Source organism: Clavelina lepadiformis, chromosome 8 (genome assembly GCF_947623445.1).
Source record: "Clavelina lepadiformis chromosome 8, kaClaLepa1.1, whole genome shotgun sequence".
NCBI lineage: Eukaryota > Metazoa > Chordata > Ascidiacea > Aplousobranchia > Clavelinidae > Clavelina > Clavelina lepadiformis.
The window spans coordinates 4,795,075-4,819,670 of NC_135247.1; the positions used below are offsets into that span (position 1 = coordinate 4,795,075).

At 36.1% G+C, this 24,596-nt stretch overlaps 2 protein-coding genes across 3 annotated transcripts; both read right to left on the reverse strand.

Annotated features, from left to right (window-relative positions):
• On the reverse strand, positions 1 to 20,119 carry LOC143469828 (neurobeachin-like protein 1). 2 transcript variants are annotated; one of them, XM_076967666.1, is made up of 59 exons: positions 19,994 to 20,119; positions 19,788 to 19,892; positions 19,635 to 19,703; positions 19,357 to 19,463; positions 19,180 to 19,261; positions 18,967 to 19,091; positions 18,644 to 18,711; positions 18,370 to 18,508; positions 17,475 to 17,628; positions 17,158 to 17,248; positions 16,942 to 17,052; positions 16,767 to 16,858; positions 16,266 to 16,364; positions 15,366 to 15,461; positions 14,916 to 15,021; positions 14,649 to 14,800; positions 14,406 to 14,510; positions 14,166 to 14,284; positions 13,950 to 14,082; positions 13,733 to 13,836; positions 13,473 to 13,577; positions 12,767 to 12,927; positions 12,493 to 12,677; positions 12,272 to 12,384; positions 12,144 to 12,172; positions 11,901 to 12,049; positions 11,495 to 11,625; positions 11,261 to 11,398; positions 10,964 to 11,120; positions 10,427 to 10,582; positions 10,172 to 10,331; positions 9,680 to 9,828; positions 9,493 to 9,555; positions 9,158 to 9,306; positions 9,007 to 9,088; positions 8,770 to 8,892; positions 8,235 to 8,504; positions 7,716 to 7,980; positions 7,304 to 7,488; positions 7,062 to 7,217; positions 6,785 to 6,936; positions 6,525 to 6,666; positions 6,271 to 6,386; positions 5,960 to 6,108; positions 5,595 to 5,824; positions 5,321 to 5,434; positions 5,110 to 5,224; positions 4,842 to 4,992; positions 4,518 to 4,648; positions 4,308 to 4,402; positions 4,090 to 4,222; positions 3,545 to 3,786; positions 2,941 to 3,137; positions 2,550 to 2,722; positions 2,340 to 2,422; positions 2,142 to 2,270; positions 1,763 to 1,921; positions 1,433 to 1,581; positions 1 to 1,180 (listed from the first exon to the last, which is right to left on the reverse strand). In XM_076967666.1, the coding sequence occupies exons 1-59, from the start codon at positions 20,051 to 20,053 to the stop codon at positions 1,018 to 1,020; spliced, it is 7,866 nt and encodes a 2,621-aa protein (XP_076823781.1). In that variant the 5' UTR covers positions 20,054 to 20,119; the 3' UTR covers positions 1 to 1,017. The 2 variants fall into 2 exon arrangements, with proteins under 2 accessions (XP_076823781.1, XP_076823782.1); XM_076967667.1 differs by lacking the exon at positions 16,266 to 16,364.
• Positions 20,115 to 23,744, reverse strand: LOC143469830 (acetyl-coenzyme A synthetase, cytoplasmic-like). The gene has a single exon (XM_076967670.1). The coding sequence runs from the start codon at positions 23,659 to 23,661 to the stop codon at positions 21,637 to 21,639; it is 2,025 nt and encodes a 674-aa protein (XP_076823785.1). The 5' UTR covers positions 23,662 to 23,744; the 3' UTR covers positions 20,115 to 21,636.
• Positions 23,745 to 24,596: the final 852 nt, after the last annotated feature.

Here is a 24,596-nt window from a genome sequence, read left to right on the forward strand (position 1 = left end):
TAGAGAAAACTGCATTGTATGTTATAATAAATTCGTTTCAATCAATATGTCGCTATAAATATACGTAATTACTACAAGGATAAAAATGCATACATGGGGATAAACTCAAATACAGATGCAAAAAGACATTTCTATCAAGTAGTGCAAAAACAGTGTTTAAATCATCATAGAAATTATGTACATAGATGTTAAATTGCAATTGCACAAACAACGCGTGTGTAAGATAGACGTTAAATGATGTTGGTTGCATTGCGTGGTGCTTGCTCTGAAGCCACGCAACACTAAACCCACTTAATAAAGACAACTAACACATCTCAATAGAAGAATACCCAATCGAGTAAAAAGATAAAACAGGACATCCCGTTAAAAGAAGAATTATCGAGGTTAAAAGACGGGACGAAGGCACATAGAGCAACATTGCATTGTTATCGTTCCACAGCTTCCGGTCAGGATAAATGTGCGCGCAAAAATCTTAAGCATGATTGCAAGACCACAGAGGAATGATAGGTTTTAAGTGCTCGGTGGAACATTATCAGTGTGTGGAAGAAAGCGGATAACTGTGCGCAGAGGAGACGAAGATATCGGAAAAAATTATATTGCGGAAGGAGGAACAACAATAACACTTCCACAGGTTAGCGTAGCCCGTTACGGAAATGTATAGCGAAAACTAGGAATACCTTACTTAAAGCCATTAATTACGCGATTAGCTACATATTACGCCTATGTTAACATCACACTAAGCAGGTTACAAAACAAGACTCAACTGGAACTGGCAAGTGCGCTGCAATTTGTAAAAAAGTATGTTTGCTCCACAAGCTACGAAGTGTTCAACCAATGTGGCGATCGCTCTATACACGATATTTCTATCACGCGCAAATGAAACAAATCTTGTAGAAACTAAGTACAGTGCCAAAACACGTGATTAAGATATCTAAAAATAACATTTTCTATAAGTAGTCGGCTAATTATTTCCAAAGAATCTCATTATTTAAAGTTTCTGGAAAATTCGACGAATCGCTAAGTAGTTGACGTGAACAACCCTCGGGACTTGGCCGGGCGGTCAACGCCGACTATGATAAGTTTCCCGTCACGTAAGCAAGCCAGTATATGCGTCATCCCTTTCGTGACGAAAACGCACGTGATTGGTCGACAAAGCTGCAATCGCGATATCTCGTGAAAGCTGGAAAAACAAGTGTGATTTAGTGAAGTGTTTTTTCGTTTACGTCTTGCATGTTCTTGAAATGCAAAACAGCTACAGTTGAATAAAGAGAGTTTATCGTGAGTGGCTTACTTCGTGTGTGGCGGATTTGTCACAAAAACACCAATAGAGAAACGCAAATCCGATTTGCGGTAAAAAACGCCAATTACGATGCTAGACGTAAGAGAGAATATTTCCAAAATATCAGCTAAGAAAAGAAAAATCAGAAAATACCTGAATAACTCTCTCACAATGAGAACACCGTTGATGTCACCGGTCACCAGGTGCTCACCACATATTGTCATGTGACCCAGCCTAGCCTCCAAGCAGTCTAGAGCAAGATGTTGTCCATTGATGGAATACAAATGCAAGAAATGCTTTTCCTGTAACGTTTACGTTAAAATAATAATCACAGTTAACAGAACACTCCACGCTGGTTTTAAGTCAATACTACTGTAGTAAAACATCCAACAGACAAAACAATAATTGCGTTTTTACGTAAGTTAAAGTAATAAATTACATACTAGCATAGTCAGGCCATTAAATTCAAGCTCTAATTTTCACCTGGCCTGCGTCCTTCCTTGACCTTGCATAGAGTACAATCCTTCCTTCATCAGACATGACCACTGATGGTATCGCGTATGACTGCGGGTTGTTGGCTATGGGTCGAATGGTTCTCACGTAGTGACCTTTACGCACCGTATGTACGATGCATGTGCCGTCCTTCATGTGAAAACAATTACAGAAAATTATGAGTGTATAAATTAAAATTATAAATTGTCCAGATGTGGTTTTACAATTTACCGTAACTGTTGTCAATATTCTAGAAGTTTCGTTTAGTTGATTTCGTGTAAATTTTCACCTAATTTTGTTATTACATTCACTCAGTTTTAAGTTAGGGGAACCCCAAGAATGAAATTGACGATTACACGGGAGCAACTACCTTCGATGAAGACAACGCGACATCCAGCTCCGAATTGATCACCACAGAAGTTACCACATCCTCGTGCCCGTAAAGAATGTGCAGAAATTGTGCGTTTATTCCATTCGATACACCGCCGGATTGCGTTAACTGAAAAGACGGAAAAAAATAACAAACGCCTTTTTAAAATCCAATTAGATCATGACGTAGTGTACTCACCTTCCATATTATGCAGGTCGTGTCATAAGAACCCGACATTAGGTAAGTTCCTCCGTGATCCAAAGCCAGACATGTGACCACATCTGGACATTCAACGAATTGAAAGTATTAGTATCGGTATTAATATTAAAAGCTCGATTCGTGGATTTTAGTGGACACGAAACACGAAAGAATAAGATAACAAATTAAGAAAAAAATTCTACCACCGACCAAGGTGACGGGCGAGACATGCAATCGTCTTCCCACGCACGGTCATTATTCGAATGCTGTTGTCCCAGTATCCACCGACCACCATAAACTTGGCATCGTGCGTCAGGAGAAAAAGATGGGGGGAAAGACGGAGCCCCGGAGACAAAAGACCCTTCACTGACTTCTGAAGACGACTGCGGCGGAATGGAAGAAAGATTAGACGTGAAAAGGTTATTTAATATTTATATTTTTATGTAACTGATTAAAAAAATATGTAATTCCCAGCGAATTTTTACAAAATTATGAATTAAATCATTTACTGATTCACAAAAGTAACTAACACACAAAAATGCCTCGTTATAAATACTTTCTCAAATTGAGATCTTTGCGTATATTAAAGTAATCAACCAACCTGTTACCGACACTTGGATCTTTTTCGAAAGTAAAATAATTGGTGATACTTCGGTCGTACGGAAGCCACCCGTGCAGGCCAATCACACCGCGTTCACTCACAGTAACCATCGAATCCGGCATCCCGCTTTGCATGAATGAATGGGATTGGTTCCTTGGTACAGTGACGTATACAAGGGGATTTCCATCTGCCATAACCTGAATGGATGTTGTGAGGTTAGTTTAGCTTTGAAAGTTCATTTTAAACGATTTGTTCGCTCTGCGAATTGCGCAAAAGTTTCGGCATTTGGTTCCTTTTAAAATTCTCTGACGAGTAAAAACGCAACGATTTGCGGTGTTTTACCGCCCATTGAGGAAATGTACTGTTATTTGAGAAATCGACTTGAGTTAAGAAATTCAAAGGAGATTCGTAGCTGAAATAGACTCGAAAGGGCATTAGTGTAAATCACCGCAGGAGACGCTTTGTTTGGCTTGGTCAACATCCTAAATGCTTAACACTTTATGCATTAAACGCATTTAATAACATTAATGCTTGCGGGTTGCCTTGGTCGAAGTTATTACGCTAGTCCCGGTACCAGCACTACTACCAGACGTTGTTCAAATACCTCGACAAAGAAGGCCTTTAGTTCATTGGGTTGTTCTAGAACGTTCGGACGTTTTTCGTCTCCCACGTTCAAGGTCGACTTGATTTTGCTGCCGAGGATTTTCTTTGAAGCTTCCCCTCTGGTCATCCTCTTCGGATGGGGCTCAGTGAGCAGCTGAGTCGGAGTCTGGCCGAAGTTATTGATCATCCCTTCAACCGCTTTCCTATGAACAGGATCGGTGATGGCGTTAAGATCGACCGCTCCTGGAAAATTAAAGTCTATGAGAATGAAGTTAAGTTAAAATTACAACTGATTAATTAATTAATTAATTATCAATCGAATGGTTTTGCTTTGGGTTAGGGGTGCGCCATTAACCAATGTAAACTCTTTGCAGAGCCCTAAACCCACAAGTGCTAAGCCTCTTACACTGGGTGCAAACTAAGCTTGACCAGCTGTGATCGCAGAATGATTAATAGTTAAAATGCATTTTGCTTGATTGCATTCATGTACTTTAGATGATTTTCTACAAAGTATATAGTTTAAACAGGCAACGGGTTACAACATACCCTCGTAAGTGCAATAGTAGAAGACATTGTAAGCGTTCATCGCCTCAGTTCCCCTTTGCTTGTGACCAAACACAAGATCTATCCAATGATGGAGGTGACTGGACACATGATCGGATTCTAAAGCTTTGCGATGCTAAAAAGAAAATGCGAAACATGTGGAAAGCAGATTAAATGATAACTCATTTCACTGGGACAGTTAAAATGCTTTTAAGCCTCACTTGGAATATGAAGTCTGCCGGCGACTTTGCCCATTTCGGCAAAATAACGTTGTCTACAGCATCCTGCGAGAACTGAAGCTTTCCTAAATCAAAGCCTAGAACAAAAACAAAATTTGAGATTAATTATTATCTTACATTAACATATTAATCACCGTGATTTTTGTTTATTGTGAATTGTATTAAAATGTGTTTCGTTTTCCAGAGACTGACCATTGGAGTTTTCCAGAAATTCTGGCATGTAAAAAAATTCTGGAATAAGTTCCTTGACGTCATTGCTCGTGTCCATCATTGTCTGCCAGGTGGCAGCTATCGAATGAAATTGACGATCTGATAAATCGAACCTGGGCAGAAAAATAGATATTTCGATGACAAAATATCGTGTTTCTGCCATTTCTTCACTAAGAAATTTAGGATCTTATTTGCCAGAATCACATAGTATCCCAGGCATGTTTCATTCAGTAAATTTTTAATGGTAAAAATAATTAGCACTCCACGGAATATCGAGCAAATGACAATAGAGTGTATTTTAGACACCTGCCAGCCTGCAGTTGTATGTGTAAAGTAGTGAATGGTTCCATCCGAAGCATATAGAACAACACAATGGCCGCGTTTGAATAATGAGAACCGTAATGAAACTTGGATATAACACCATTCGGGTCTTCGAAATGCTCATAACGCTCTCTGACTGAAAATAGATAAGTTGCAATAAAACACACAGCATACACGTAAGGTTAAATCAACCCACATATACCAATACGTAAAACAATAAAAGCGACAGTAAAGACTTGGAAACCTAACTGACCTTCTTTTTCATTTTTGGGGTTTAGAACACCGATTGGTTTCGAAAGGTCTCGGTAAAAATCTGGATTGTCTATTTCAAGCTTTTCACTTGCATAATCTTTGAGAATCCATGGGAACTATAGAACAATGTGTCATATAATCAAACTGACTTGCTTGACTGAACGGGTACATTTATGATAATTGATAACTCATAACCGGTTTTAGCATCTCACCACTGGGTATTGGCTGAGGTCATTGTACGTCCTTCCTGCTATTGTATTAAGTTGCATCAAATAATCAAAGTTACTGATTTCACGCTGAATCCACTTCTGTGTTAGTCCAGAAGCCTGTGATTAAACAACCATTGATAAATTAGACGCTATCTTCATATTGTTCATATATCATTTCTCAATGTAGAATTAAGTCTTTTTCAGTTCTTTTTAATTTAAAGGTTTGTTAAAATAAAATATTTATATAAGATTAGAACAAAAAGAAATTTAAACTTACCCTTAGTAGTTCCTGAGGGGTCCTTGTACCATAATAAAGCAGATTAGGAGGCTTCACACTGAGTAGGGCCTTGTATACTCTCTGACGAATGTTTGTTTGGAAATTGATGAAGTAATTGGTTTGATCGATGAGGAACAACTCCAGCGCGCTCTTCCTCAGGTTGTAACGACGGAAGTGAACTTCTCGGAGCTGAGACAGGGACCACTTGAAATCCAAACCAGAGTCTCCACCTGGAGCATTTACACAAAAAGCAAATGAGTGAAGTGGACAGAACTTCGTTGTAAATGACGAGTGAGCCAAGTAATTATGAAGTAACACCATTCTGAGAATCTTATCTATTGTTGTGATTTTTCACAGGATTTTACCTTCTTCATTACTTGAAGTTTTGTCGTAGAAATAAACATGAGTTGTCGTGACCTCAAGTTTTCCACTTACAACATCCATCAGCGTGACAAGTTGACAGTCTTCAGTCAGGACAATCTTTTCCTTCGCCGATTGCTCATCTGATGTAACACTATGAACATATGGTAAAAGTAAGCGCCAATATGATGAAACTAACCATAACGGATAACATAAGTTAAGTGATAACCATAGCAATGTTTTAAGCCATTTCACACAAGAATTGTGGTGACTGAAATTGCAGTAAGTTGTCAGACATTGCAGGAAGAGAACTAACTTTGGATTGGTGGCAAGCATGCTCCAGTCCTCATCCCCAACACTGTCATCTTCCTTCGATGCATCAGATGATGTCAGGACAGCGCTGGGTGGCACCAAAGCCTCCTGGGTTTTCTCCTGAAGGAAATAAAAATCAATAAAATTCTTAATTCAGTTACAAGCAAGAAATTTATGGGGGAGTAAGATACAAAGAACACAAAAAGATTGAAACTGAACAAAAAGTAAAAAGCTGTGTTTGGTAAATGCCCGGCTTACTTTGATCTCTTCAAGGGAAATGTTGTCTCTCAATCTGCTTGCATCTTCGTGAGATTCGAAGTTGTAATTTTCAGTCAATTTCAACCTCATTCTGGAAAAGTTTTCCACGTTTGACAACTTCCAATAGGTTTTGCCTGGATTTCTGCAAAAAAATCAAACTACAAACTAAATTCACATAGGCAACTTAAAATCCACACAAAACAAAATTTAAGAGATTGTTATGCATAACCTAACGAGCTACAATAAAACACAGCAATTACCTTTCTCTCCACAAGCCTCTTTCACTGGCAAGAAACCTCTTTGACGCTCTCCACTGTCTCAAGACAGAGACATTTTGGTTGCGGAGTGATTTGAAATTTTTATTTTGACGATCTTCTTCATTCTGACGTCGATGGTAGAAGTCGGATTCAAACTGCGCAAAAAAATAACATAAAATCAAATCAAAAATCAAAATTTTAATCAAAAATATAAAATGATACTTTGCAGCAGTCAACAGTGAAAAGCAACACAAAGAACACAGGGTATTAGAACACTTACATTTGCTTTGAATCTAAGTTTAGATTCACCCTTCATACGAGCATTTGTGTGGTATGATACCATGAATGCCTCGATGGTTGAAGTCCAGAAAGCGGTCATTACAACTCTTAACTCTTCGAATGAAGATCGTTCATAATGTTGAGCATTCGGCTCTACCTGAAAGCGATAGGATATACTGATATGCTCAGCATGGAAAAATTTTCACGGTGTTTCCAAAGGTGATGATACTAACATGTACTTACACATGTTTTAATAAACGATGTCCACTCCGTTGAAACACAGTAAGCCAAAAACTCTTCAAAAAACCTTGAGCTCCCGGTGGTGGGTGGAAGCTCTGATAAGTAGCGGCCCATGTTCAATCGTTCAAAGTTCTTGTCAAGTAAATCGCGAATAAGTGGAACCACGAACTCTTTGACATTACTGCTCTCTACACGTAAAATTGTATATACTATATCACATATCTGCACTGAAATTAAAATACAGTAAAGTTTTCAAAATTCAAAGAACAAATTTTGAATATACAACATATGCATGAGAATAAGTTTCCATCGTAATGCTGAAGCATAGTTTTAACTGTACAACAGCGTAAGCTATACTAACAATTTTGTCTAAATAGTTTAGTTAAAAAGTTGAGTACTGCAGTTTGTCTCTTACCATTTATACTTTTGCAAACAGAAACATGAAGTGAGCTTAGCAAATAACACACTTCCTCTGTGGAAGACGGTGGGCGAGAGTGGATTAAATTATGCAGCTTTGCCGATGCCATGGCAACCAACTCCAGTTTTTCAGTATCCACGCATCCACACAACAACCGCAGACCTATGTTGGCGAGCTCTGTCCACTCATTTCCATGGGAGAAGTCGGAATTGAGTTCCCACACAACCATTGCATCATATACAGCAAATAAGTTTTCCATTAACTGTTCAATAAATGTGAGATTTAAAATCTAATATTTTTGTATCTTTCTTGAAATTTGTTTATCATTTAAAATTTATGATTGGTATGTCTTCACATTTTATATTCGTTTACAGTCTACACAAATATGGACTGTCATTAAAAACATAAGATTTTATGCAAACAACATTTTTTTGAGCCTTTGCATATTTACATGTGAAGTAATCGTAATGGCTGTAACTTAAGATCAGTCGAGTGAAAACCTTAACATTTATTCACTTTTTCACTCCACATGGATGACTTCTTGAGTCCGTCTGTTGTCAACATATCATGGATCAACCGCACTAATTCCGCACAATTTTCTGTTGCAATCGGAAATGTTATTCCGGTTGATTTGACAACGCCGGATGTTGCAGAAGACTCCCTGACATCACTAAGAGCAGCTTCTGCACAATGTTCCAGGATGTTGATTTTAATCTCATCCAAATCCCGGAGCAAATTGTAAGAACTTCCGACTTGATTTAAACAGCTGAAGACCTGACCACGCTCCTAAAATTTAAAAATATCTGCATAAATTACTATTTTTAATATCATTGTACATTATATTATTCCTACTAGATATGAATAAGTCAATCGAGCAGTGTACATCTAGAAGCAAGTGTTGGTTCAGTTAAAGCAATTTCTAACTTAACTTGGTAGTTGTTACTTACTGGTAAAAACATACTAACAGCCATTTAGAATTGAGCTTGCTTGGTGTGTGTAAAATGTGTCACGCATAGCTACTAGTCAGCGAATTAAAATTGAAAGTAATTACCTGCCAGGCAGCTGATGACGATCCTGAAACTCCTCTCCACATTAGTAGGAAGATCGATTCGACAATGAGGTCCGTAACATCGCCTTCCATTCTTGCATCTTTTGCTTCTACGAGCACGTAATCCTAAATGGCAAACAACATATGTGTAAGTTAGCCTAGCAAATACTGACGTGATCTTGTGGTGCAGAAATAAATATATAAGTGAGCTATCTGATGAAAAATAGCAACTGTGCTTGCCGTGCTTTTGTTTGAGTTAGTGTTTGATCCACTGGATAAACTTCTCACACGACCACGGGTTATGCTGTTTGATGAAGGGGCACTGCACATAGAGAATTACACAAATTTATTTGACTTTTAAACACAGAGCAAAAATCAAAGTAATACCAACCTGAGTGAAGATCTGCTTTCCGACATGTCATTGCTTGCGCGTCTTACATCATCATTTACAATGACATCATCAGTTAGGTCATCAGTTATTTTAGAGCTCAATGTATCAGCTGATGAAGAAGTTTCACTCGATGTCCGACGAGCGCTTCCCTATCCATAAATATCAGTGACTGGTGTTTATCAACTGATTAATTATCTTATGTAAAACTAAGTTAAATGGTTCTTTTAACTTTCATGATCGTGTTAACATATGTGGTTTTTACAGCATTAAAGTTACATTTTTTTTTTATAAAATAATAGAATATCCGTAGTATTTTTCTAGTTATTGTAATATACTTTAGCATCTTCTGTTGCTATGACAGCGTCATCCTCATAAATACAAAGCTTCGTAATACACTCCTAGACCAAGAAAAGATCAATACAGTTAAATCCTTACAGAGGCAATTATCAACAGAAATCTAAGTACTGTACGGTATAAAAATATTATTATGAATATTCTAAAAGACAGGGTAATTTTTTTCACCTGCCAGGCTTTTTGCTTAGTACAATTGGCAAGAAACGATGCTTTGGAATACGCTTGGGCAAGAAAATGTTGGCATAGAGATTTCCTGATCCTGGGATCATTACGATAACAAAGTCCCATAAGAGTAATATATGTAGCCCCATCACCGTCTACAAAAAAATTTCAAAGACAAGCTTTAAATGAAAAATTCCGTTATTTGTCCAACATTGAGGGAAAAATTAGGTTAAGAGAAAAGACACAAGAAATGTTAAACTGTTAGTAATAGGTTGGTTAAAGAGATAGGGTCGGACTTAATTTAGGAAAGTGTATCATAACTCTAAGAAATTAACATTTGGCTGAACAAACTGCATAATAATTTTTTTCAAGGAAAGTAAATGATACTGTTTAAGATAGAAACAACTAAACTGCATTTGAAAGAATGCACAATGGAAAGGCATTCACAGATCTTACAATGACATTTGTTTTATCAAAGGCGTGTTACAAAATTCTAACCTGCTTGAATTACAACATCAAGTAATAATGAAGCGAGCTTATTGGAGATTGAAAAATCTTGAAGTTGCCACAGAATGCCATGAAATCCAACTGCGGTATGTTTTAAAAGATATTTGTGCTTTTCAGCAAGCCGAGTTGATTTGAAGAACAAAATCAAAAGCTGTGAAATGAACAGAAACCAGTCAAAAAATGTGGAAATATTGGCAACAAAAACAGTAGCTATACATATCCATTGTACATGTCAGGACCTTTTACCTCACAAATTGATTTGCGAACTTTCTCAGAGCTCTCAGGTCTGCCCAACAAGGCGTAAATGTAACTTGCAAACTTTGACTCGGCCAGCAAGGAGAATAGCTGATCTCTGCACTGGCACATCCACGTTGATTTAAGCAAGTCCAGGATTTCACAGATCTGCAATGTGCGTGTTGATCATTTAACGGTGTAAACTAGTACATACACGAAGCATAACATTTCTTTCAACCACAAAAAATGCTCCTCGGGTGATTGAATTCGTTTTAATGAACCAACCACAGACCCATGCGGGTGAGCTTCATCAGGGCACGTAACAATAATAGAAAAAAATGGCCAACAGAGTATAACGTTTCTTTGATTAAAGAAATTGTGGATATAAATGCAGGTTTGAGCATGTTTAATGGTGGAGAGTTAAGCCTGTTCAGGTCATATTAACAATGTGACGAAAACATACCAAATAACTCCTAGTTATCGTGCTTAATATATCAAACAGTTTTTTCAATTTACTGGAAATACAAATGTTTTACACTTGGAATATACCTGCACTTCCTGAGATGGCTTTGCGGCACAAATAAAATTAAGCAAGGCAGTGACTTCATCGCTTGTTACGTCATCGATGATGTAAAACTTGATGAGACCAAGCAAAGAGCAACGAATATTTCTTGCATCATCATCAGTCAGTTCATTATTTGTTAAACTTAAAGTAAAAACATTAAACTTATTAAAAACAACATCGGTTGCTACTTTAAACCTCAAATGCTGCCTACAATTTTCTAGGAAAACTATTGTTACAATTGTAACAACTAACAAGTTAAGAAATAACATAAAAAAACTCACCAATAATAGGTTTTTATGACATCAAGTAGATATTGCACACCATAACCAGAACGAAACATTTTCTTATTTTCTTTGATTCGGGTAGAAAGATATTGCACATGGCTATATTGTGTTGTAGGACTGGTAAGACACCAAATTCTAAAATGCATGGTACATATTATTCATGGTGCAACCAGACAGACAACCGGATGTACCAGTTAATAACATTGTATAAACTGGTGCCGTTATATTTACCTGAAATCAAATAGTATGTATTGATAGAGATCTGAGAGCAACATGCTGCTATTTTCCTGCACTGTGCTGATGGACATCACCAACAGTTGGATTGACTGCAATAACTGGCTATCCAACAATGCAACTGGCATCTAAACAACGATAAATCAACATGAAGAAGCAAAATCGTGGGAAGATCAAGTAATCTGAAGAAATTATACCAGAAAAACAAATACACTGCATCTATTCTGGTCCTGATATTTTTTCTTCGGAGTACAATCAAAGAGTTGAATACAAAAACAAAAAAGTAAAATTAGATTTTGATTCAAATTTAACCAAGACACCACGTCACAAAATTTTCCTGTAAAGCTGATAAAAGGGCATAGCAGAATGTGAAACTTCTAGGCAACAAAGCCCTAACAAGTACCTTTTGCAACAAAGCACCAAGAGTAGACACAATAGAACAGTTGACCATCATATCTGCATTGACAGAATGCCAGCCCAATCCCCTGTTGCTCTTGGTTATGAAGTTGTTCAGTAGAGACATGAAATTTGCGAGAGGGTTTACAACTGCCACTGCAAAAGGACATAAAACAACAAATATGAGCAAATGGCAGTTGAAATTAGACTAACATGTGGCTTGGCAACAAGACAAATGCAAACACCCTACCCTCCATCTCTTGGTCTTCTTCGTGGGACCTATGGTGAACGAAAAACAAGACAATAAAAATCACAAAAGGATAAAACAACAGTGATATTTAGTGACAGCATATAGGTATTTTGTGTCGTTGAATCTACCTGGAATACTTTTTCCGTCGAATTACAGATGCTGCATTTGTATTGAATCTCAAATGAATGGTTTCAACAAGAGGTGTAAGTACCGACATACCTCCGATGCAATTGATGGAATCCTGTAACCACAAATGTTGCTCACATTACTAAAATGTCAATCATGTTATGATATTATATTATATAGAGCTTCAATGACGTTATAAAATCCCCAAAAGTAAATCACCCACTTTAATATCCCAAGTAAAGATTTTATGACCAGTCAGACGCCCTTGACGAACAGGTTCGTTGCAGGAAACATCCTCACAGACATGTCGAAAACAAGCTTTCGCTTCATAATACAAGACTATCTTGGATGAAGGTATCTCTTCAAACGGACCATCGCTTGATCGATTACTTTTCCACATATCAGGTCCTAAAAACATAAGCAAGTTTGTTTAAGGAAATAGCAGATACAGCAAACAAAGTGATGATACTTTGGTAGCAATGGAAAGAGGAATGCACCTGCATTATAGAGTGATGTGAGCTGGGTGTCCTTCAAGACATCGTTAAGCACTATCACTGAGCCGAGCTGACCGAGAAGTGACGTCGCTCGACCCCACACTTCATCCTGTGAGCCGTTGTCAATGACAACCACACGATCAGAATTGGAAGAATTATTCTCACTGGATTGAAAAGTGAAAAAGTGTGTTAGTAGTGAGAAACTTGTCTACTTAATATCTCTGTGGGATGCACCACGAACAAACAGCTTTATTTGTCATAAACTTAACAGAATACACATCCTAGGTTATCAAACAGTAAAATAGTTAGAATGATCGAAACAGTCTGTCAAACAGACCAAGTACGTCAAGTTTGTACCACATAACATAATGGTACAAACTTCTAACACACACACAACCCTAGCTACATAGCAACTCAGTAAGGTGTCTTAATTAGGTCACCTTAAAACTAATAATAAAACCACTGAGGCATGACAAATGATATCATCAAAATGCAATGAAATATGAGCAGTATAATCAGTGTAAAAGATACAGAATGATAAGAAAACACCAAAACGCAAAAATATTAACAATTAATATTAAAATACTACTCAAATATACATAAATAATTGTTGTGATAAATTTTGAAATTATACAAAGCAGATGGGAGTGAAATATTTTAGACTGCAGTTAAGAATAAAACATGGATAGTAATTAACAGAAATTCGTACTTGATACTACCCAGAGTGAGTGAACTGGGTGTTGGACTGGCATTGGTTCTATGACCTGAAGACCCAATGTGGCAAAGTGTGAAAACATTACTTAATGTTGGAAACCTGAAGACATAACAAATGCAAAAATAAGGTCTTGTCTGCGACAAAGCTGTAAAAAATGACTGAGACACTCTAATAGCATTGTATGTTTGTACAATAACATTTTGAATATATCGCAAAAGCTCAGAGGTGCACAAAGCAGTTTATATGACGCATACCTAAGGTAGGTGGATAGTTGTATGACATTGTCAACATACACTTGCAGAAGTCCACTTGTTGTGAAAACTTTCCGATTGTGGTGGTGTACTATTTGAATACAGTGCTGAAAAAGGAAAATAAATATTATCATGACAAAACACAAGAACCTTCTTTTTGTATGCACACAATTCCCAATATTGTTAATGTAGTTATACTTTTAATAAATATCTTAATTACCCATTTATTGTCGATAAAAGGATATTCATTTAATTTTACAGTGAAATAATTCTTTTTTGTGCTAACTGCCAAAACAAGTTGACAATCTGACGTGAAAAATGCTTCCATTCCAACACCGTGATCATTCGAAAAACTACAATGGTTTAAAAGAATTAGAGAATTTGAGACAGACATAAGACTAACGTAAGTAACATATTAACTGTAAAAGTAGCTTGCCTGTACAACTGTCTCCTTATTCTGTTCATGGTTTTGTGGGGGAAAAACTCTAAACACACCCAAACATGAACACTGAAACCAGTTCCACCCCATCTTTTAATGGCAGGTGCTGTGATACCCTTCACATAATAATCAATCATTTAACACATTATAAGTGAAAATGATGGTAGTTTGAATAAGCGGTCGTGTAGTTTGTGTTAATTTTTACACATCTATTCCTATGATATTGATAATGCTTACCGACGTTGCATCTTGAAAATCAAAAAAGTATGATGGTTTCCGTTCACTAATATCCTTATGGGCCATTGCAGAGAGGCAATTCATTATCTCATTGAAGTATTTATTCTACACAATTACTCAAAATGATTACAGTGAAATAAATAAGATAAGGTATTCACACAACATAAGCCAAGTCATAAAAATGTTCAAGCCTTTTTACTACAGGGCATATTTGTCATATTTTTGCATAACAGTAAAGCTGACCATATGCTGATGACTAGTGGAGTCCTGCCTCAAAAGTTCAAGGAATGCGGCTGTCTGTCTTGGAGTAAGCGAGTAGGATCCAAGACGTTCAATGAGATGCAGGAGATTGATGACAGTTTGCTCATGAAGAGACGAATGATTGATAAGACATCCTTTGAAAAGTAACAGGCATTTTAATCAAGTATCAGATGGCGTATCTATACAAATTATTATTATCATTACACAAGCATACAGCAATATGCAAAGAATGCAGCAAACTAGACAAACCTATCACTTTTGTGATAATTTTGCAATGACAGGATAAAATTTTGTTCGTTGTACACGAGGTGAATACTTCAGTTAAAACTGACGAAAGCCACACTTGTTGCTCTACCTGTGTTATAAAACAATCGGTTTATTGAATTTCTACTTCATAAGAAATACACAGGATCAGTCCGTGACGCATCTTGACCACTTCACAGGGATATTGATTGTAGATACAAAACCTTATTAAAATTGATCAGCCACAAGTCAATCAACTTAAATTTAAAATGGACCAAACCACAAGCTGTCAAACTTTTCTTAGAATCAGGAAGATTCAAAAGAATCACTTTTCTTTGATTAGGTTAGAAAACCTAATACTGAATGCTACAAATCTTTATACAAATGTTATCAATCACACACATATCTTAAAACATAACCAGTACTATGAATATACAATTATAAGGGTGTATGTACTTGTTCGATATTAGGCAGCCAGTCAAATAACATGAGAATGATAAAGATGTTTTTTATCGGCTCAGGATACTGCAAAACATCATCTACTTCTACCACCTAAAAACAAATGTGTGTGAAATGATATGTAGTTATGCGTTATGTGTAAACATGAAAGACACATCATTGATCACAAGTACAAATATCTTTGCAGTAAAAAAAGATGTCATGTGATGTAATAAACCAGACATGTGCAACCTATGACCTTCCATATCAATTCATTTGACTGACCATTGTGATAATTTCAGTACAACATAAATCTGTAATAAGCACCTTTAATTGGTATTCGGCTGGAGTATAAACATATTTAGTCTGTTTGTACATGTATTTTTGCTGGCCTTACAAATTCTTACCTCTCCAAATTGAATAGTGTAACGGAACTAAAATATGCTAATATTGCTACGACTTCCGTTGCAGCACAATAACACAAGAATTCAACATATTTGGTAAATCATAATGAAAACATGTCATGCAAAAACAAAAAATTCATTTGTTTGTTTGTTTCAAAGTTCAGTCATTTGGGAAAATTGCAACAAAACTGTCACTGGGTAGGAAGTAATTTGACAACAATGAATACGAAATCAAATCAGTATGTACCAAGCAAATACAGAAAAAACGTATGGCAATGTTCAACGACCCTTCTTTTCGGTCAAAACCTAACCAAATGCTATTATTGATACATATTGATGGGGATATAGGTATTTTAGGAAGACAAACTTCTATATGGTTTTGGTTCTTTAAGATATAACAAATTTAAAATAATCTCCTTTTAAAACCATATCTTGCTCTGTTGCAATTTTCTTTTGACATTTCAAACATGCAATGATTTATTTTACGGCATTGCCAAATGAGACAAAAACTGACCATTTTCAGAAGTGCAATCAAAACCTCTTTTGATGGTATGCACATGACCTGAAGGTGATCAAGAAGAAACGATGTACTCAGTATTTTGCTGAAATGATCCTGAACATAAAAAGAAAAAAAAAACAGAAAACAAATGAAATGATCATGCAAAACGATGTATACAAAACATGGTGAAATGGCATGCAAAAACAGGAAACTCATTCAATAAGAAACAAGAATGGGAAACATAATAGGATATACAAAGCACAGGCACAAATGCAACAGAACACAGGATTGCTAATATGGCGTATTGATAACTGTCAATAAATCAATTAAATCATTTATCAGGCGCTTCACAAAAAACAATCCTTAAGTTTTTAATTTTTACAGCATTAATGTAATAATATGACAGTGCTATAGCTGCAGTCAGAACTGTGACTATTACATTCAACCGGAAAGCAAATAGTTATAAAGAAACCTAAACTATGTTGAAACGTGTTGGCATGTTAAAAAATTTCTTACCTTGGCATTCATGGAGCCAGCAACTAAACAATTCACTATGTTCACAAAATGAATAGCAAATTTATCTGCAGTTTCGTCATGAGAATCTGATTCTAGAAATATTGAAAGTATTAACATGTGGCACTGTAACCAAAAACATTGCTTAAAATTCAAATCGCAGATCAGAACTACTAACTTGCTTTAAAATTTATTAAAACGTTTTTCAAGTGATCCATGCAGCCATGTTGTAATAACATCGTCTGCAGGGCTGGCCGGTCATTTGTGTGCAAAAAATCGGGTATAAAACCTTTAAAACATAATCCAAGGATTAACTGGTGTCTAAATGGTGACATTGTAACGTTTGCCACAAGCCTAAGATCAGCAAACGCAGACTGTGATTCCATTCCATTACCTATCATTTGAAGCTGCATGTCAGGATTGACACTGGCTTGAGACAGAAGACTAAAATACTTTCCTAAAACGGTCTTCACGTCAAGCTGGCACTAAAAAGTATTAAATACAATGTAAATTAATTATTAATTTAGAGAACAATAACGCCAACTGGGTTATGACTGCAATAAAAATGGATAAATTCTGTACAGCAAAACATGAAAGCAATGGCACAAATTTGAAATAAACTAATAAATTTAGTAAAACATCAAAAGCATTTATGCACTACAAATAAGCCACTGACATAAAGCTTCTTTATGGTCTGGATACTTTTCCTACCTGGTCAGGACTGGCATTGTGCAAAGTGTGGACCATTTTTACAAATAGATGTAGCACAAGTGTTGTGCTCTTGTCATCATTTTCACGAGATGATTGTTGTGACGAAAAACTGGTCATGTCATCTCTATCTAACCCCATATATTGGGAAAGGTATCTAAACAATTAGCCAATATAAAATTTGGAAGTAAGTAATTGGTCGAAGCAAAAATGCCAAAATCCATATATGAAGGCTGCATACACTAAACAATACAAGGCTTTTGTCATTCACTACAAACAAGTATATATAGACAGGAAGCTTCAGGTATAAGTACCGGTAGTTAAAAATTAAAATTTAACGTGATCGACAAACACTTCATTCAAAATGTATCGATCCCAGTTCCTTGTTAATGAAAGGAAAATTGTTCTTATCAAGCAAATGTGACAGGTGATATAGCAAATTGAAAACATCAAGAACCTTAAAAATTACAGCGCATGGCTCATATTTTAGCTACTCAAGACTTATACCACATTTATCTCTATCCAAATGCATATACACAGCTTAGAAACCTTTTTTAAATATATGACAAACAAAAAAGTTATAAATAAATTATAACTAACATACCAGAGCATAATAAACCATATCTACAGCGCTACAGTGTTTAAACAAAAAGTAGTGTTCAATAAATTGTAACACACAAATTAAAATTTCAATTTGTGTTAATAAAATAAAAAGTAAAAAACACATTTCACACTAAAATTTTAAATGTTAGACACTTTACTTTTAATATTTGACCACAAAAATCAATAAAATGTATATTTCCAATAATCATGTCAAATGCTAGATAAAGTGTGTTGCATACAGTATCTAAAAAGATGAATATATAAATACCTTATGGTTTCTAGATAAATTTCTTACTTGGTCAAAATTTCCAATGTCGTGGATGATATGGCAAGAAGGGCATTTCGTTGAAAACCGTAGAGAATGGCTCCAAACATACTTAACAACTCACGTTGCAACTCGCCACTGACCTGGTGAGTGTGAATTTGCAGGGTCTCTGTACAGGAATTAACATAATACTCAAAGAGCCTTTTTTCACTTTTAAATTCTGCCATTCTCGATGAACAAAGCCAACTACAGAAGAAGTAAGTGATAGGGAAGCCAAATTATTGTATTATGAGTAACTTCTCACCATAGAAAAATGGTATAACTTCAACATTTAGAAGAGGAACATTTCCAGGTGCTGCTAAACATTTTGTCCTACAACAACAACAAAAACTGATGTTACAATCAAAGTAGTTTTCTTTGGTCACATAGAATAGATAAGAAATGAATAAATAAATTCAAGAAGATATTTGCCGTTTTTATTACCGATGTTCTAAATTTTTGTGTTTGCAAATAGAACAAAATTACTTTACAGCCTATTGCATGCAGTTTGACAAAAACCTACCTGCACCAAACTGCATTTCGCACATCATATGTTCATAATAATTACTGTGTATCTCAAATACTCACCCATCAACTTTCTTACGCCAAGTAAAAAGGGGATCATAAAGGCATTCGATAAAATAAAGAGATTCGTGCAAGAAATGTTCCATGGTTTTGATGTCTCGCTCATTTCCTGAGTTGCATTCTTTTAACTGAAAACAATTGGCATAGCCAGTTGTGAATACGATAAAAACGCCTTACGCAAAAAATAATTAACACTTAACTGCATAGTTAACATACCATTGAAATCACATGTGATGCAATTGGTATAATGTGTCCTATTAAGTTTGACGATAAATTGATCAATGTTTGGTTGTTTGTTCTAAAACGTAGAGCAAAATTTAATTATAAATAACAAGTTGTGCACAAAAAACTAAGCATAACCAAAGGTATGTTTTTAACCACAGGCATGCTTACCTGCATATAATTATCAAGGCTTGAACTAAATAAGTGGCAACACGAACATCTGCTAATTTGAATCTGGAACATTGATCTTGTAACGCCATTAGCTGAGTGTGTATCAACTGAAATGCATATGATGTACGTTTCATTACTTTTTACACGAGAAAATGGTTAAAAATCAATATAACAATATCACTTTGCTGTCGTGGCTAAGTAAGCTGACTTTACATAACGTTGAAAGCTATAAAAAAGTAGTAGTATCTATTTTGATCAACACAGAATAAATATCTCACCTGAAGTAAGTGATTTGGTAAATGGTCCAGCACAACTGAGCCATCCTGCTTGACTGTAACACAGTTGACCTGCAATATTAGAAACACATGGAAAATTAATACATTTTCCTAATTTCCAGCTACTTGTATTTCACGACAATTATGGTTATATACATGGTTAAGGTTTGCCTTGTCTTTTCTGTAATAACTACGATCAACTAATTCAGCAAAGATTCCGACAAATTCTTCAAGATACTGCAAAAGACTGGCCCTGTCACCCTGGAAAAAATATCATGTCATACATATATGCAAAAAAACATAAGAATAAGCTTAGTAATCAGTATAGTTAAAAACATTTTATTTCAAAATGAAAACCTTACCCTTGATGAATGCAGATTCCACAACTCGCTGAGGTAATGGCTAGTTTCTATGCTTGCCATTACATCACTAGTTTACCAAAACTACGTTTAGCTTGCATAAGGATGCGCTATTCCTATCTAGTCTAAATTAGTAGCAAAACGGTAAATGTTGTAAGCAATTAAGGCCTACTAATTGGAATCAAACATGGTTGACGTTTGGTAAACCAACTGTAAACAATTGCAACATAATAGCAGAAAACATACATTGAATAAAAAATGGAAGAACAACTACTTCTCAAAATTAAACAACACGTGCCACATAAAACGGAGCATGCATAAAATTTACGACTCACAATATGTCGTATGATTTGACAGCTGCTTTCTATTTTACTGTAACTAGTACTTTAAAGTTACCACAAATTAAAACAGTGTTTACAAAATTCTAAAGATAAAGAAATGTAAAATAAAAATTTAGTTGTCATATATAGCTGCTTTTAATACCGTGGTACATCACAACATCAGTAAATCAAACAGAAACTTGATATGTACTCGAAAACATATTACATTATGCTCATTACCAATGCGTTATAAATTCATTCATGTGAACATTGCCATAAGCACAAAGAACAATTCTACTACCATTTCACACACACATTACCGTAGCATCACATCTGCTACAAACAAAAATGACAAGGAGATTAAAACATTATTTCGGAATAGTCTCAAATAAATTATTGTAATTAAAAAGCATACATTTACCGGTATTCTTTCGGATACAAAAAATTTAAGCCTGAAAAGGATTGATTCAAGCTAAGCTATAACAAGGATCAAATTAAAGGAAAAAAAAACAGCATAAAAGTATGTTATGTTGCAGTGCATTAGCAAGAGATTAATTTTCAATTCACAAGTCTTTCATAACATTTTAAAACTGTTTATCACAAACATGGAGTTTCTACTTGTTCCGATCATTATTGACATTTGCAAATGTAATAGTGCATCATGTACAGTCTTTAATAATACAAATAGGTTAGCGGGGCAAAAGTACAAGTTTTATGGGCAAATATAATGATAAACATTAATCAAAAAAACGCTGTAAAAGCTTGAAAGGTAGAATATCCAAAATGCCATGCAAATGAGCTTTCAACTTTAAAAAAGATTTAATGCACCTTACGAAAAATAACTATTTTTAATGGAATGAACTATTTGTTAGGACACACGGTTATGTGGGCAAAGCAAAATGCGTTCATTGGCTTTCACACAGGAAACTAATACAGTAGTAATAACAGGCTTACAAATATGCTCATAGGTACATTGAAGACATGTGCCTGCACTATAATTTTCTATAAAACTATCTGAAAGAATTCTGGTTAATTTGCAAAGCAAACAATAGCAACCAATATTATGGTTAAATGGCTTTAATTGTTTGTGCACATAGTTAATATCGCATGCATCAAACTATCATTTACCTAAATTGGATATTAACCAACCAGATTACAAATTTGAGAATTAGCTACTTCGCTTCCATACCAGCTATATACAATTAGACAAAAGTCATTAATTCATTACTTTTGTCAGTAAAACTAGTTAGGAACAATTAAAACAAACATCAGTGTGGTGAGAAATTTCAATTCTTAGAGAAAACTTCCAGCCACTGATACCAGTTTTTAACCGACTCTATTAGCAAATAATATGCCAATGACACTTTCATCTGCCATGGTGGATATATCACCTAAATCATGGTTGTCTCGGGCTACATTTCTTAACACCCGACGCATGATTTTCCCTGATCTTGTCTTGGGCAAGGCAGGGGCACTCTGTATGTAATCTGGTATACTAAAACCGCCAATATGTTCACGAACTTTGCCTTTCAACTCGATCACTATTCCCGGCGTAAACTCCACACCATCAAGTAAAGTGACAAAACAGTAAAGACACTCTCCTTTGATTGGATCAGGTCTTCCCACTACAGCAGCTTCAGATACTAAGTGATGAGTAATGAGACTAGATTCAACTTCTGCAGTGCTCAGAAGATGACCGGAAACATTAATCATATCGTCAATCCGTCCAGTAATCCAGAACAAGCCATCCTTATCCCGAATGCAGCCATCACCAGGCACGTAATAACCAGGAAAACGAGTAAAATATGTCCCTTCGAAGCGTTTGTGATCTCCATGGATAGTACGCATCATGCCGGGCCAAGGCTTGTTAAACACCAAATAGCCTTCATCGCTGCTTGTGATCTCTTTCCCTTCGTCCGATAATACAGAGGGTACTATGCCAAAAAATGGAAATGTGGCAGAGCCTGGTTTGGTTGGAGTGCAGCCCGGGAGAGGAGTCAAAACATGTCCTCCTGTCTCAGTCTGCCAAAACGTATCCACAATGCTGCATTTGCCATTTCCAATCACATTGCGATACCATAGCCATGCTTCTGGATTTATGGGCTCTCCAACTGTTCCTAGTACCTGCAAAGAAGTCCGCTTGTATTTCTTGACGGGTTCCTCACCATGCTTCATAAGTGATCGAATTGCAGTAGGTGCTGTATAGAACTTTGATACTTGATACTTATCAACAATTGCCCAAAGCCGACTTTGGTCAGGAAAATAAGGAACACCTTCAAATATAACTGAGGTAGCACCATTAAGCAAAGGCCCATATGTTACATATGTATGACCTGTAATCCAGCCAATATCTGCGGTACAAAAATACACGTCTCCAGGATGATAATCAAAAGTATACTTGTGGGTGGCAGAGGCCCACAACATATAACCAGTAATGTGATGGAGGATTCCCTTTGGTTTGCCTGTTGAACCACTGGTATAGAGGATAAACAGAGTATCTTCACTTTTCATCCATTCCGGTTCACAAGTTGTGGATGCATTTGCCATAAGGTCATGCCACCACCTATCAACATCTTTATTCCAACTTAATTGAAGATCTAAGCAAGGACGCATAGATGGCCTCTTGGTTTCTTCATCAGAAAAGCTCTTGGCAGTTACATGCTTAACAGTAATGCAAGTCGTGACTTTGTGATTAGCTTCCGAGCATAACTTAACCGCTTCACTTGCAATATTTTTTAGCTTAACCAACTTAGTTCCTCTGTACATACCGTCAGCTGTAATAATTACATCACAATTAGCATCCAGAATTCTATTACACAGTGATTCGGCAGAGAACCCTCCAAAAACAATTGAGTGAACAGCACCAACTCTAGCACAGGCCAACATTGCAACAACAAGTTCCAAGATCATTGGCATATAAATTGCAACTTTGTCTTCTTTTTTCACGCCAAGTGACTTGAGAACATTGGAAAACTTGCACACCTCATCTAGAAGCTGCTTGTAAGTGATGGATGTGCAATCTAGTGGATCATTTCCTTCCCAATAAAAGGCAACTACGTCACCAAGACCATTCTCAACTTTCAAATCAAGACAGTTGTAACTAATATTGGTAATAGCGTCTTCTGCAAATTTAATGTACACATCTCCTTTGCGAATATCAAAATTGTAGTCAAAAAGATTTTTGTCTGGAAACGTTTTGAAATAAAAGTTTTTAGCATAGTTGCCCCAGAACTTATCAGGATCATTGATACTCTCCCCATATATCTCCTTATATTCTTCCATGGTCTTGCAGTGTGCAACACGAGTCACATCTTCATTTGGGGAGAAATATCCATCGGTATATGAATCCATTTTGTATCTCGTTCTGTCACAAATATATCATAGCCTACCACCTAATTAGGCATATACATAAACTTAAATAAAGCAAAACAATAATATTTTGCACAAAGAGATGCATTTTGCAACCAATTATTGACACCACATAAAATAGCCTCGGCGGGTCTAGTGTAGAAGTGGACAAACACAGAAAATCTAGATCTCAGCTACTCAAATTGTGACATCATCTGGTTGTGCACTTCTGCACTGGACCCATAAATCGACGCAAAGATAAAAAAATTGGGCGTGCACGTTGAAGAATCTCTTACGTGCAGCTGCCACACTTGCTCTTGTTCAGTGATTTTGAAAAACAGTTCCAAACTCGGACAATACAATAAAAAAAATAAAAAATGTGTGTGTCAATTGAAACTTGCACAACAGCTAGGCTAGCTCGGTAAAACAGTAACGGAGGCTCGAGTGATGAGGAATCAGTCCGAGGAAAAGTTTATGTTATGATACTATACCAAAAATCAACATATACGCTAGGCCTAACGTATACGTAGGTCTTCTGCTTCCAAATACAGAATTATCCCTATCCGATGATACAAACCGAAAAAAGTTAAAACGCCAAACTTTTTCCTGCCTATAGACATCTTATACGAAAGTTACGTTATGTCATATCATAAATAATAATACATATACGTATCTGTATTATCTATGGCAGTGGTGACATTCCTTTTGCCGTTTGTGTTACTTTTCTGCCTCGCGCATAATCACGCCGCCTTAATTGGCTCTTGTGTGTTGGTTTTCTTCTGTACGACGTTATTCAGTAGTAAGCGTAGTGTCGGCAAATCAGTTGCTTAATGCTAAGAGTTTATCTATATAAGTGTTATATAGTTTACAGTCACGACTTACGTTATTAATTATATTTTATTTTAGGACTAGCACAATTCTGTTTAATAAAACTTTAG

Bases quoted from the DNA above. Each gene is read 5' to 3' on its own strand.
- LOC143469828 (XM_076967666.1), bottom strand. From the start codon at position 20,053: ATGGCAAGCATAGAAACTAGCCATTACCTCAGCGAGTTGTGGAATCTG. The intron at 15,022-15,365 runs GTACATACACCC...TTTATAACACAG, and splicing joins GGCTGCCTAATATCGAACAA to GTAGAGCAACAAGTGTGGCT. The intron at 12,385-12,492 runs GTGGGTGATTTA...TTGTGGTTACAG, and splicing joins TCTTTACTTGGGATATTAAA to GATTCCATCAATTGCATCGG.
- LOC143469830 (XM_076967670.1), bottom strand. From the start codon at position 23,661: ATGGATTCATATACCGATGGATATTTCTCCCCAAATGAAGATGTGACT.